A 13,388-nucleotide genomic window follows, 5' to 3' on the forward strand; every position below is an offset into this window, starting at 1 on the left:
GGGCCGTCCTGAGAGTAGTGGCAACCACCAATGTGCAGTGCTCGAGTGTGCCTGCTCTGCTCTCCAAATTCCAGGTGTTGACTGTTTGCTGTCAGTGGGGGTAGAAAGTAGGGCATTTCAGGTAGCTGGGCAAGGGTCCTTCTTAATTTTGTTTTATTTATGTTTTGCTTCAAAAGTGCAATGTCACCATTGTAAGGAAGCACCTTCTCATTTGTTGCCAGTGGTGTAAAAGAAAAGCTAAAATTATTGCCTGGCAGAAGCAGGATCAAACTCACAGGAGAAAAGAAGTTGTGTTTTCATTGAATTATAAAACTAAGGTAATGAGTGTGTAGGCTGAAGACACATTCTTCTCCTGTTGTTCAAAGCTTGTCTTCTTGCTTTTGGGTTGTGACTTTGACAAGTATGAGCTTGATGAACGTTAAACACTCTAGTAGTACATTCATGGGAAAGAGGAGCATCTGGATTATGTGTGAATATTATTTTTATAATGCATCCCTTGTGTAATGTTAGTCTGGATGTTACAAGAACAAAAAACTTTATGGCTGAGGTATGAAGATCAGAGCAGTTGCAAAATATTCTTGTTTTCTGTATTTCTCACTGAATTAAGTATATTAACACAGGATTATCAAAGCCTACGTTGTCATTCTGGATGATCCAGATATTACTGGAACTGCCGACCTTCAGAGTCACAAGTTCCCATGCTCACCAAACTTTAAGCTCTGGCTGGTAGTTCAGTTACAGAGTTAGCAGTGCTCGGGTATACTTCTGATGTATTTCATATGTGGTGTTTGGGTTTTTTTTATTGCTTGCTCAGTTTGCTGGTGAGAATGGGAGCTTTGAAGGATGGATAGGAGGATTTGCTTTCTTTTTTAGGTCCGTCCAAGAGAGAATTCAGTCCAGTGTTTTTCATGTTTAAACAGCTATTCTGTTGTAGAAAGTGTTTTGAGTTTAAAAAGCCTTATGCTCCATACTTTATGCAGCTGAAAATAGCACTTTTCACGTCTTTTTTCATGCGGGGGGGGGGGGGATTATTAAATTAATAACTGTACATGGTAAGAGTATTTCTCTTTTCTAACAACCTATTTTTCAGCTTGCATGTTCATTAAGAAGCAGGTGTATTTTTATTTGCTTATAGCATTTGCTCCATTTATCAAAGATGTTCTAGCTATACAGCAGTTGAATTTTTATGTGCTCTGTTGTTCAGGCATCGAACCCACTTTGGTGGGAAGTTACAAAACATGAGCTATGATTAAATTTTTAAAAGACTGGGTAACTTTTGGCCCATTAATAACATGAGAAGGAGGGCAAGCTGGAACACCCTGGAAAGGGTATACAGTGTTTTTGTTCAGAGAAGTAAAAGAGATTAAAGTCCTGCTAAATTTCATATATTTATAATTTATTTTTAGTAATAATTGTAATTACTCATCTGTCACAGACTTGCTGTGACTGTAACAAGTTCCTGGCTCCTTTGGATCACTGGACGCTGTCAGCATCCTAAGGCAGGATGCCTTTTTACATCATCACTTGACATGTGGCAGTTGCCATTACAATAACAGCATTAAAACATGAACTGAAAACTTGCCCCAAGGCATCTGCACAGTTATGATTCCAAGGAATATGATTGGTTTATCATTACCTGTTGGCACCTGACACATTGTTCTTGGCTTACTAAGCATGTGCTTTAGGGAGAAAGACAAAACCACTAAGTCTTCTTCATGGCTTTGACTTGTAGTGGGAGGAGAGTAAAAAAAATCTTAACCTTTCGATTTAATGAATGGGGTAAGCACAAACACGTAAGTCCCAAGATTTTCAGTGATGACTGCACAGTATGTAGCTGTTTGTCTGGTCAAATGCAGTCATGTCACACACCTCTCTTGTAGCAGTGTAAATAACTACACACTTTCCTTAACTACTTCTTCCTCTCTCACCCTGTAGCTTAGAATTGGAAGTGCCACTGCCTGATTTATTGGACTTCTGAGTAAGCCTAAGTATCACCTGCATTTTAGTCCTGTAACTTGGCTCTCTTCAAAAGCGTATCTTGTCTTGCATTGAAAGAAGTTAGAGAAATAATTCCTTGCCTTTTTTGGAAGTTCCAGCTGGAGTCCAGCAGTGCCACCATTTTAAAACTGATCCATGTGCCTTACTGTGTCAGTGAATAGATTTGCCTGTGAGGATTTTACATTTACTTCAGGTAATGAATGAAAATATTAAGCTGCATCAGGCTTTGCGATTTGCCTGGGATCTTGTTTTGATACCTAGTGAATTCCCACTGGCAATGCCTGAAATTGATGATGATTCCTAACAGATGCCACTTTATAAAGATCTCTGAGGTAGCTAATTTTTAGTTAATTTATTGATTTATTGGTGCAGAACGATTGTGGTACTGTAAGAAACTGTAAAGAAATATGTAAGCATCTTCAGTATAGATAAACAGAAAACACATTTTCAATACCCAGAGATTGAAATCACACTTGCTTCTTTTTTTCTCCTGATTGAAAGAAGACTGAGGACCATACGACTTTTTTTGAAGATAATGCCTTGTTTGTTTATTTGTCAGGTATTTAATATCTTGTAGTCAAATTTGAATCATTCAGTCTCTTGAACTACTGCATTCATTTGTAAGTTTTGCTTGTTTGTTGCATCGTATTATGCAGAAGAAATTATTGTTTGAAAATCATCGTTTATGAGCTAATGAAGTTAAAATATGTGGGTAAAGAGTGCTAAATAGATTATATCAACTACGGCAAGTGTGTATAAACTATTGGAATGTTAGCATTTGCTATCTGCCATAAATATGTGCTTAGATATGCAATTAGATGAACTGTTTGAGTATAATGAAACACTGAGGCTATTTGCCTTTGGAATGCCCTATGTAAAGCATGCTGTATGAGAGAAAGTGTCCCTCTTACAGTTCCTGCAAAACTTCAAGATTAGGTGTATGTTGTGCTGTTGGTTTTTTCTTTTTTTCCAAAAATAATTTTTTTCCCCCACTTCTAGAAAATTCATCAAGGCCATAAGTAGAGTGCAGGAGGGAGATAACACCATTGGGAGATAACACCAGTGGAAGGTTAAAAAGACCAATATCTATTCCATCTTTTTTTTTTGTATCCTTGGCACCCAACGTAATACCAGTGTGAACTCACAGGTGGCTTTAATTCTTCCTATTTCCATTACTTCTCAGAAAGGAAGTTAATATAGAAATTGCTACCATTAGGTTTCAGCATTTGCATTTTCTTTCGAAAATTGAAATCAGAGACCATTATGCTCAACTAGACTTTCTGCGTAACTTGGTTTCAGGATTTGAGCCTTTTTTTGTTGCTGTTGGTTGCCTTTTTTTCTATTAAGCATGTATGTAAGCTGTGTTACAGGTTGTTTTTTCAAATGGTGATGAAACTACCCACTCGAACTAAGTTGTTTCGATAGTAACTAACCTGAGATTAGATACTTGTTTGGATAATCAGTTCTTTTCTGTGAAATTGAAGAAGTCTTTTCACTTTGCTCTATGTAATTACTTAGGCCCTACTTCAATAAATACCTTGTGCTAAAACTTATACGGCATAATCTTAAGACCTCTGTGTCAGATCTTTGGTATTTTGGATATTGTTCTTGGCATGTGGATGCTGGGTTTGGAAACAATATTTTAATGGTAGTCTTTGGAATGCCACAGGTGCAGGTGATGCTGTTCCTCCATTCCCAGCTTCCAGGCCTTGCAGAAAATGTTAGCCACAGTATGTTGTGGGTTTCTTTCCCTGCCCCCCCGCCCCCCGTTTGTTCTTCCTGTCATCTGGAATATCAGGAAGTATGTTAGTGTAATCGGATATTTCATACCTGGCTGATGCAGTGTAGATGAACAGCATGGAAATAGCCCGCAATAAATGCAATCAAATACCAATTGAGTTACCGTCAGCATCAGAAAGTGGATGTTCAGCAACTTAGCTGCTTACACTGTGCTGTGAAAAAGCAACAGCTTGGAAGATGAGATGAAAAGGTTAATATGGTCTGGCATTGGAACTGGAAACCTGAAGGGTGTTTTTGAGTAAATATGGCTTTGAAGTAATTTCATTGTATTTCTATTTTTTTCCTACTGTAAGCAATGAGAAAATCTACTGTTTAAGCCACAGTAAGCTGGGGAGGGAAGCTGCAACCAAAACACCAGTTGAAAAGAATCTGAAGAAACACCAGAACTTTGTTTACTTTATTAATTGTAGGTGACTGGTAAGGGGAACTGGGAAAAGGCAGCTTACTGAAGAGAATGGGTGAGCATGTGAAATAGAGATAGGTTTAAAAAATCAGTAATCACATAATGACTACAGACTGTTGCAGTGATATTTATGAATTCTTGCAAAACAACACTGGAGACTGTCAGTGTGTTGTCCTTCTGTCTGTACATCCCATGCATACATCCCATCTCTCTGGAGTGAGAGCAACCACATAGCAGTGTTGGGTTTGTACTGCTGGTGTAGAACTTGAAGTCATGAAGGTGGATAATGCACAGTACAACAAAGCAGGTAGACACCTGAGGTAAGCCATGGAGGATAAGCAACGTGGGTTTGTAATCAAAAGGTCCCATGAGGAAATCCCATTCATTTTACAAAAAAACTAGCTCCAAAGTAGGTGATTAAAGAGAAAGAAATATGTGTTACTTTGCAGCTTAGGAGCTGAAGTAGTGCTTCCAAGCTGCTCAAGGGGATGAAATCCTAGTGTTATGGAAAAATTTGAGTAAACAAAGACTTTCCTGTGCAACTGTTGAAAAATAACTGGACATTGAGTGTAAACAGATGATGCTTGCAATGTAATGCACAAATAGGCTTAAGAGGAATGGGGAAAATGCAGTTCGTAAACCACCTCCTTAAGGAATTAGTTGGTGAGAATATACAGAATGTGGCTTTGACTGGCTGCTGTAAAATTACCCAGAAGTTAAACTTCTGTCTATAATTGCAAATAAAGAAGGACAAAAAGAAAAGATTTTTCTACTTACAAGAGTAGTCTATGTAGTCTGATTTTCTGGCTTGGCCAGTGATAAAGCAAGGGCTTTTGTGAAACTGATGAGAGCAAAATTTTGCACTTATGCGGAGGAAGGTACATTGTTAGTGGGTGACTGTGGTGTAACTGTCATGGGGCTGGTCAGGGCAACTGAAGCCTGTGGGTGCGCCCAGGGCCCCGACAGACACGTCCTTTGACCTTGGGACTTTTTTTATTTGTGTCAGCTTTGTAATGTAATTGCGAACGCTTCTTGACTGTGTTTTTTAAACTTTCTCAGTTCATGAAGAACCTAAAATATATGCATGGGTTTCTGGAAGCCTGCTCAGCAGTGTGAGAATGGTACTTTTTTGAGCATTTGCAAGCAGGACACAATATAAATCCAGAGGAACAGCAGGTCCCATTCCTGGGTTAATGAACCAGTTGAGCTGGACACTGCTGTTAGTTTAATGTACCGATCTGTAATGTGTTTCTTCCTTGGCTGAAAGGAAGTTCTTTTGGAATGCTAGCAAAATTTACAAGCTTTCTCACTTAGGAAATTTTATTTCATGTATGAAACAGAGTAGCATTACTATTCTGATTGCGTAATGACCCTACCTTTCGGATAGCAGGGCCTGATTCTCTTACATGCTGTCTCTATGAAGAAGGGGATGGCTTGAGAACTCCCCTTGAGGTCTCACTTCTCTTACGAGGGTAAGAAAACTCTGTCATACTGTTTTCTGCAGACCGACCTTAGAGGCTTTTCAAAATCTTGGTGGAGTTGCTCTAGTTACAACTGGTAAAAATTGCACTTTCCTGAACAACCAAGTAAATTGTGGCTGGTTGACTGTGTTGTAATGTTACAGGGTGTGTAATGTCAGGGCCCGGGAGTAGGGAAATGCAGGAAGTGAATGTTTATATTGTGGTCTTTGTGTATCTGCTGGTTCAGAAATGAATCACTTTCTTTTTTTACCAGTGCTCAAGGTACTGCTGTAGAGGTGGAAGGTTTTTTGGGGTCAGAACAGTGAGTTACAGTTTTGCAGTTGGCTATCTCTTGGGTTTGCACCAGGTTACGGAGTGATTTTTTTTTTTTTTTTTTTTTTTTAAAATGTATTTTTTAATCTTTGTTCCTGGTGACATCAGTATTCTGGCAGTAACAGGGACTAATTCTGGGCTTCTTTCCAGACTGATGTCTTTGATCGGCTAATCGCCTTGATAGAACAGAAGCATTCCCAGCAGAACAGAAGGTACTCAGGATTCTTCCAGATACTTGCATTTTTACGTGTAGTTCATGCTACCAAAAATTTGGGCTAAGCTCTTTGAAAGGCATCGTGTGAACCCTGTGTTTTGAAAGAGTGACTAAAATTAGGTGATGTGTAAGAACCAAACCATTACTCAAAATTCTTACAGGTACCTGGGGAAGGTACCTGTAAGATTTTTTGAAGGTACCTGGGGAAAGAGAAGACAATGACTAAGTGATCCTATTTTTATTTAAGTTGAACAGCTTCTTTAGAAGGAAATACAGAAATGTGGGACTGAGGTGCAAGTCTTTCCTCCCCACCCCATTGTTTCTCTCTTTCTTCAGGCAATAGATGGGTAGTGAGTCCATTTTATGTCCATCCTTGGGATAAGAGGAGTAATTTGCATCACTGTCTATATATTACCTCCGTTTCTCTATGTCATCTTTAATTTTCTTTGCTATTTTAGCTGTTTTATTAAAGAATAATGCAGCTTGCACGGTTTCTGTGTTCATAACAAATCCTACTTTTCTGTGGGCTTTTTTTTATCCCCCCTTGAAGAGCTCAGTGTTGGCTGATCTCTGGACAAAAGACATACCACTGTAACAAGTAGTCTTCTCTTATGGATAAGTTGAGGTTTCAGGGATGTTCTTTATGTAGGCCACTGCCTTATTTGCCAGCTTCTTTTAACAACCCTCTTACAGCACCCTTTAACTGAGCCTTCAGGAAAGAGAAGGGCTTGGTTCGTTTGCTTGTTATGAGTGTGACTCGAGTAACAGCAGGCTGTGTGAAATAGGTTGGTCTCAATTCTGCTTCAGTTCAGAGAATTCCACGGGGTGTAATCTGCATGTTGGCACCCTGGTAGAAATTTTTGCTTTAATGACTGAATGTGAACATCTGCTAAGTCTTCTATCTGAAAGTAGACCTTCCAGCATGAAGTTCAGGACGCATCAGTGAGATGGTGAAACTTGAACTGTTCTTGCTGTACTGAGAATTTGCAGTGCGCAGATAGAAGACATCACTCGTGGGCTAAAAGCTGTTCAAGTACTAAGAGTAATTTAAAAAGAAAAATTTTAAACCTTCTTCTGAAGATTTTCAAGCATAGTCTACAGTAAGACAACATACTGTTAAAAGCTTTTGTGTACTCTTAAGACCTCCACAGCAATGGCTCTTGAAGACCAGTGTTTTGGGGGAGAGTACTCAGAAAGCTCAACAATTGCTGAGTTTTAAATGTTTGTTTCTTCTTTTGCCTTTTTTTTTCCTAACCCTACAGAAACATGTGAACTTGTGCTGAGTCTTTGTCATATTGTCCATTATAATAAATGTGTCACAATGAATTACCACAGTTTTCTGCATACTCTGGATTGGTTTTCTTTGCCTTCTTTAATGTTAATGTAGAGGTTGTAGTGCAGTGTATTACTGTTTTCAAAAGTATGGTTTTAACTAACGGAAAAATGTGAGAAGCCCTGAGTTTGCACTAGGTCTCACTGGAGCTCATAGTCTGAAAACCTTGAGATTTTTGGCAGTTTTTACCCTGCACTACTATCTCCATCCACTATTTAATTTGGAAATTCAGTCTCATACTATATACAGTACTTGATTAGTGTGGGGATGGCAGGACAGAAGGGATTTGCTACAAACCATAAGAACTCAGCGGAGGTAGGTGTACCATCAGTAAGTTTTGTGGGGTTTTTTTGAGAGTTTAAGGCTAAAGGATAAGCTCAATGACTGTAGCAATCTTGTAGACTTGAGACCGTTATCTTTCATCTGGTTACTTTGCAAGCCACTCTGTGGCTATGGTCAACACTTCCTTCTGCTGTTGGCTGTAGTGCTGAATCAAACAGACATCAGGATAGAGGAGTCGCCCTCAACAGAAGCATTGTTCTTCCTGTGGCCTGTTTATGGTTTTTTGCCATGTTTTGAAAGGTACGAGTGAAGGAGTGGTGTTCTACAGAGTAACATTAAAAGCATTGTTTTGTTTTTTAAAAGAGTATATTTTTAAAATGTCTTTTTATTTTTCTCTGTGTATTCTGCTACGTGCCAATAATGGACAGCACTATTCAGCACTGGTGAGACCACACCTGTAGTCCTGAGTCCAGTTCTGGGCTCTCCAATACAAGAGAGAGATGGACATACTGGGGAGAGTCCAGCAATGGGCCACAAGGATGATGGACTGGAGCATCTCTCCTATGAGGAAACGCTGAGAAAGCTGGGACTCTTCAGCCTGAAGAAGAGAAGGCTCAGGGGGAGCTCACTGATGTATATAAATATGTGAAGGAAGGTTGCAAAGAGGACAGAGCAAGGCTCTTCTCAGTGGTGCCTGTTGACAGGAACAGAGGCAATTGGCAACACAGGAGGTTCCCTCTGAACATCAGGAAACACATTTTCACTGTGAGAGTGACTGAGTACTGGCACAGGTTGCCCAGAGAGGTTGTGGAGTCCTTGGAGATCTTCAGAAGCTGTCTGGATGTGGTACTGGGCAGCCGGCTCTAGGTTGTCCTGCTTGAGCAGGAGTTTGGACCACATGACCTCCAGAGGTCCTTTCTAGCCAACCTCGGTCATTCTGTGATTCTGTAATAAATATCCCATTTATGTTCCTTGTTAAATGGTAGAATGACTTTTGTTTTCACCACCTTGGCAACAGTAGCTATTGGAATCTCATAACCATTTCCATAGATGTGAAAAGGATTTGTCCCTGTATTTTCTTAAAAGAGCTGCCTCATCCTGCTTCTGATGCTAAAGGGGTTGGGAAGATAACTTGTTCTCTATCCTCCTCTGTCAGAAAGGAGACCTGTGACTTGTTTATGGAGTATGCTGTAGGCTAATACTGATGTTGCAAGCTGAGAAACACTTGGTATCGGCTGCATGAGTCAACTGAAGTCTGTAGATCTTTCCCATAGCTCTCTGTCCTGGAGCAAATAGAGTCTCTCTCATCCAGCAGGCAGAAATTGTTTTAATGGCCTTGAGGTTATTTGCGGCGTGTCTGCTTTTTACCTGTGGTTGGCAGCAAGAACTGAATCTGAAAAAGAAGTGTTTCGATGGAGCAGATTCTTTGTGTCAAACCAGGCAGAAGCTCTTCTGCTGGTTGGAGCTATTGATCTTTGAGACTTTTTTGTCAGGAGCTGTAGGGAACTCGTGGCAGTGATTTGGGCCCTGATGCTATTTCACTATACAGTTTAAGCAACAGACTTGTCTGACAAGTACTTTTTTTCTAATTGTACCTTTAAGATACATTGAGGACTTAACAGCTCACATATACAGATCTTCAGTACTCACTCCAAGAGTTTAAAAAGGGCTGTTAGGCATCAAAGATGCTACTGTAAGGATAGAGACTTAGTCTTTGAATGAGTCACACAAACACTGTGCTAACACGCTAAGTAGTAAAGGAAGAACACTATTAATCCAATTTGTTAAATGCAGTTGTGCCACAGAGCCTGTGAAAAAGGTTTTTGCAACACTTCTATCATTGAAGAAATTATCTGAGCCCCGCCTTCCAGGTTCAACCTGCCCCTACACCCTCTCTAAAACTAATCAACAAACTTCTTATAAGCCAGTGTATACAAAATTTAATTGGAACATGCCCGAGCAAGAAATGCAAAGTTAGTTTATGAGTATTCATGACGACTGCTGTGGTTGTGAATAAATAAATGCCTTCATTGTAAACCATCCCGGTTTTGGATTCTCACATGTTGGCCTTCCAGAAGATAATATGCTTCACCCAGTGCACCAGGTGATCTTTTAAAAACTGTGTTGGTGAAGTCAGGGAATAATTAAGCATCAGAAACTAAGCAGCAGTTATGAACTTTCACAGGCAATTGACAGCCGTGAGTGCTCGAGTATTTTTTCCAAAACGGGTCCATCCCCGACCTCTTGGTTCTGATTGTGTTGACCAGCTGAGAAAGTACTATGGGAAACAAGCCTGAGAGCCAAAATCCACATTTCTCCTGGAAACCAAGTATCATGGATTCAGTAGAGAGGCAAACTAAACACAAGTTGCAAGTTTCCTAACTCCCTTGTCCCCACGAAGCCATGCCTGTTTCAGAGGTACCATTCTCTTGTGCTCCATCTCATGAAGAACTTGGTCAGTTTTGTGCTTTCTGCCATGCATCTGTCTTCTCAGTGGAGGACAACTGAAACTGTTTGGACCTCCTTTACCTGTATTTCAGGCTTGAAGAAGGATCTAAGTGCATAAAAGCCTAGTCTTACTGTTCCCTGACAGTGTAATTTCATCTGACAAAATAGTCCATTTTCCAACAGACCTACAGTAGTGCTATTACAACTTGTTTTTAGAGTGCTCTCATAAAATACTTCTTTAAAAATCTGTCCGCTAAGGAAACTGAACTGTTAGACAATATTTTCCTTTTTTGATCCTACACACTGTGACTTTTTTGTTTATATTTTTTATATTGTCGTACTTTTCACTCATGTTTCTAAATATGGATAGGATCAGTTCTAGATCCATTATTTACCCATTTTTACATTTGAGTGGTTGCCTTTAAATTACTGACCTTTAATATTTGTCAGGATGGCAGTTGAACAGCAGTTTTTTCCTCATATAAATTAGTAGCCATACTAGTTACAAAAAATGTCTTTTAATATGTATTACAATTTTATTTACAATTCTGTCAATATTTTAATAGTTGGATTAAGTGTGGGTTGTTTTTTTTTTCCTAAATGTTTAAAGAATGCTAATTTTCCTTAAATATAGGGAAATACTGTAACAAAACAGTTGCCTTAAGGCCAAGAAGAGTTGTACTAGCTGTCTGGATGCCTGAGAGTAAGGTGCTATGGGGCATAAACAGTTTTAGGAAATGGGAAATGCTTTCTTACTTGTAAAATAGAGGTGACAATTCTTAGGTAACAGAAAAGTGCAGTAAAATGTGTGGATGTTGAGTGACACAGGAGAAGGAGAGGGAAGAAAGGGATAAAGCAATTGAATTAATATGTAGAGAAATTACTCTTTTGGTCTGCTGATCAGTTTATTAATAATTTGTATTTAAATAGGTGGTTGAATCCCTTATTTATTATTGGCCATAAACGGAAGCTTGAAGAAGATGATATGTATAAAGTGCTGCCAGAAGATTCCTCAGAGAAGCTTGGAGAAGAATTGCAGTGGTAAGGAGAAAATAATTGTTCTCTTTCATTGTATTTCTGCTGGCAAAGGTGAAAATCTTATTTCTATTCTAAAGTTAAGAAAGCTTGTTGTAAAGTTTAACAAGGTCTACTGTTAAAAATGTTGAAAAACTAAGAGTAATATTTAGAACTTGTTTACCATGGAAGCATTTTAATATTTTCAAGTTATACATAATGAATATGCATTAGAGTGTTTCTATTACGTTATTTATAATTCATTTGACACTTTGCAGAATGCTTGGAAAAGAAGGCTTTTCATCAGCTGTTACTGCAGTATTCCTTAAATTTATGTGAGTCTTCTGGCCTGTGGTAGAATAGCTATGGAAACTTTTTGAATTTTTCTATATAAAAGTGGAGAAAAAATTTTAAGGGCTTTTTGTTGGTTTTGGTGTTGAGCACAAACTGAATTAAGTGACAGCTGTGTACCCTTTATATATGTGTGTATAGAAATATATGTATGTTGAAAATATGCTAAACTTTGGTAAAGTGGATAAAATGCCAGGACATTCTCCTGGCAAAACTGTCTGCTCGAGGCTTGGATGATCACACGCTTCGCTGGGTAAAAAACTGGCTGGATGGCCGGGCCCAGAGAGTTGTGGTGAACAGAGTTAAATCCAGTTGACAGCCGGTCACGAGTGGTGTCCCCCAGGGCTCGGTTTTGGGGCCACTCCTGTTTAACATCTTTATTGATGATGTAGATAAGGGGATCGAGTGCACCCTCAGTAAGTTTGCAGACGACACCAAGTTGGGTGGGAGTGTTGATCTGCTCGAGGGTAGGGAGGCTCTGCAGAGGGATCTGGACAGGCTGGAGCGATGGGCTAAGGCCAACTGTAGGAGTTTCAATAAGGCCAAATGCCGGGTGCTGCACTTGGGCCACAACAACCCCCAGCAGCGCTACAGGCTTGGGGAGGGGTGGCTGGAGAGCTGCCAGTCAGAGAGGGACCTGGGGGTGTTGATTGACAGCCGGCTGAACATGAGCCAGCAGTGTGCCCAGGTGGCCAAGAAGGCCAATGATATCCTGGCTTGTATCAGAAATAGCGTGGCCAGCAGGGACAGGGAAGTGATCTTACCCATGTACTTGGCACTGGTGCGGCCACACCTTGATTACTGTGTTCAGTTTTGGGCCCCTCACTACAAAAAGGACATCGAATTACTTGAGCGTGTCCAGAGAAGAGCAACGAAGCTGGTGAAGGGTCTGGAGCACAGGTCGTACGAGGAACGGCTGAGGGAACTGGGGTTGTTTAGTCTGGAGAAGAGGAGGCTGATGGGAGACCTCATCGCCCTCTACAACTACCTGAAAGGAGGTTGCAGAGAACTGGGGATGAGTCTCTCTAACCAAGTAATAAGCGATAGGACAAGAGGTAATGGCCTCAAGTTGCACCAGGGAAGGTTTAGGCTAGATATTAGGAAGTATTTCTTCACAGAATGGGTAGTTAGGTGTTGGAATGGGCTGCCCAGGGAGGTGGTGGAGTCCCCATCCCTGGAGGTGTTCAAGAGCCGGGTTGACATAGCACTTAGGGATATGGTGTAGTTGGGATCTGTCAGTGCTAGTTTAACGGTTGGGCTAGATGATCTTCAAGGTCCTTTCCAACCTAGATGATTCTGTGATCTTAAAGCTTGCATCTAAGAGGTGTTTTTATTTTGTTATAAATACTCATTCATGGACTGTGTACCAATTCATGTTGTCATGGACACAGGTGGATCTATCTTTTTCTTTTAATAGTGAAATATCTTCCAAGAATAACAGCTTATGGCAATTGTCTTGAACCTTGCAACAGGGAAGGTTTTTGTTTTCAAATAATCTTTTGTTAAATATATTGGGAGCAAGAGGTGTCTCCTAGTTGGAGGTGCCCTCTGTATTAAGAAAGTGTGGCCTAGCTGTGTCTTGCCTTCATGGTGAAGGTAGACCAAATCAACTTTCCTAATAGTTTGGTTGAGATGAGAGATGACTCAAGAAGTAAAAAGAATCCAGAAACAAAAGATTATGACCAGGTCTTACATCATCCTGCTGCTGATGAGTTAACTGAAGGAAGAGGATCAGTGATAAACTCATAGGAG

The 13,388-nt window shown here is 40.0% G+C and overlaps 1 protein-coding gene across 7 annotated transcripts in view; it reads left to right on the forward strand.

The window, feature by feature from the left end:
• ABCC4 (ATP binding cassette subfamily C member 4 (PEL blood group)) overlaps positions 1-13,388 on the forward strand; it is a 155,472-nt gene that overhangs the window by 2,665 nt on the left and 139,419 nt on the right. For all 7 annotated transcript variants that reach the window (XR_012622011.1, XR_012622012.1, XM_074815448.1 and 4 more), the window contains exon 2: positions 11,202-11,312. Coding sequence is in view for 5 of the 7 variants with exons in the window: in XM_074815448.1 (XP_074671549.1) it covers positions 11,202-11,312 (111 nt within the window). In the remaining 2 variants the exon portion in view is untranslated. The remainder of the gene's footprint in view (positions 1-11,201; positions 11,313-13,388) is intronic.

Source organism: Strix aluco, chromosome 2 (assembly GCF_031877795.1).
Source record: "Strix aluco isolate bStrAlu1 chromosome 2, bStrAlu1.hap1, whole genome shotgun sequence".
NCBI lineage: Eukaryota > Metazoa > Chordata > Aves > Strigiformes > Strigidae > Strix > Strix aluco.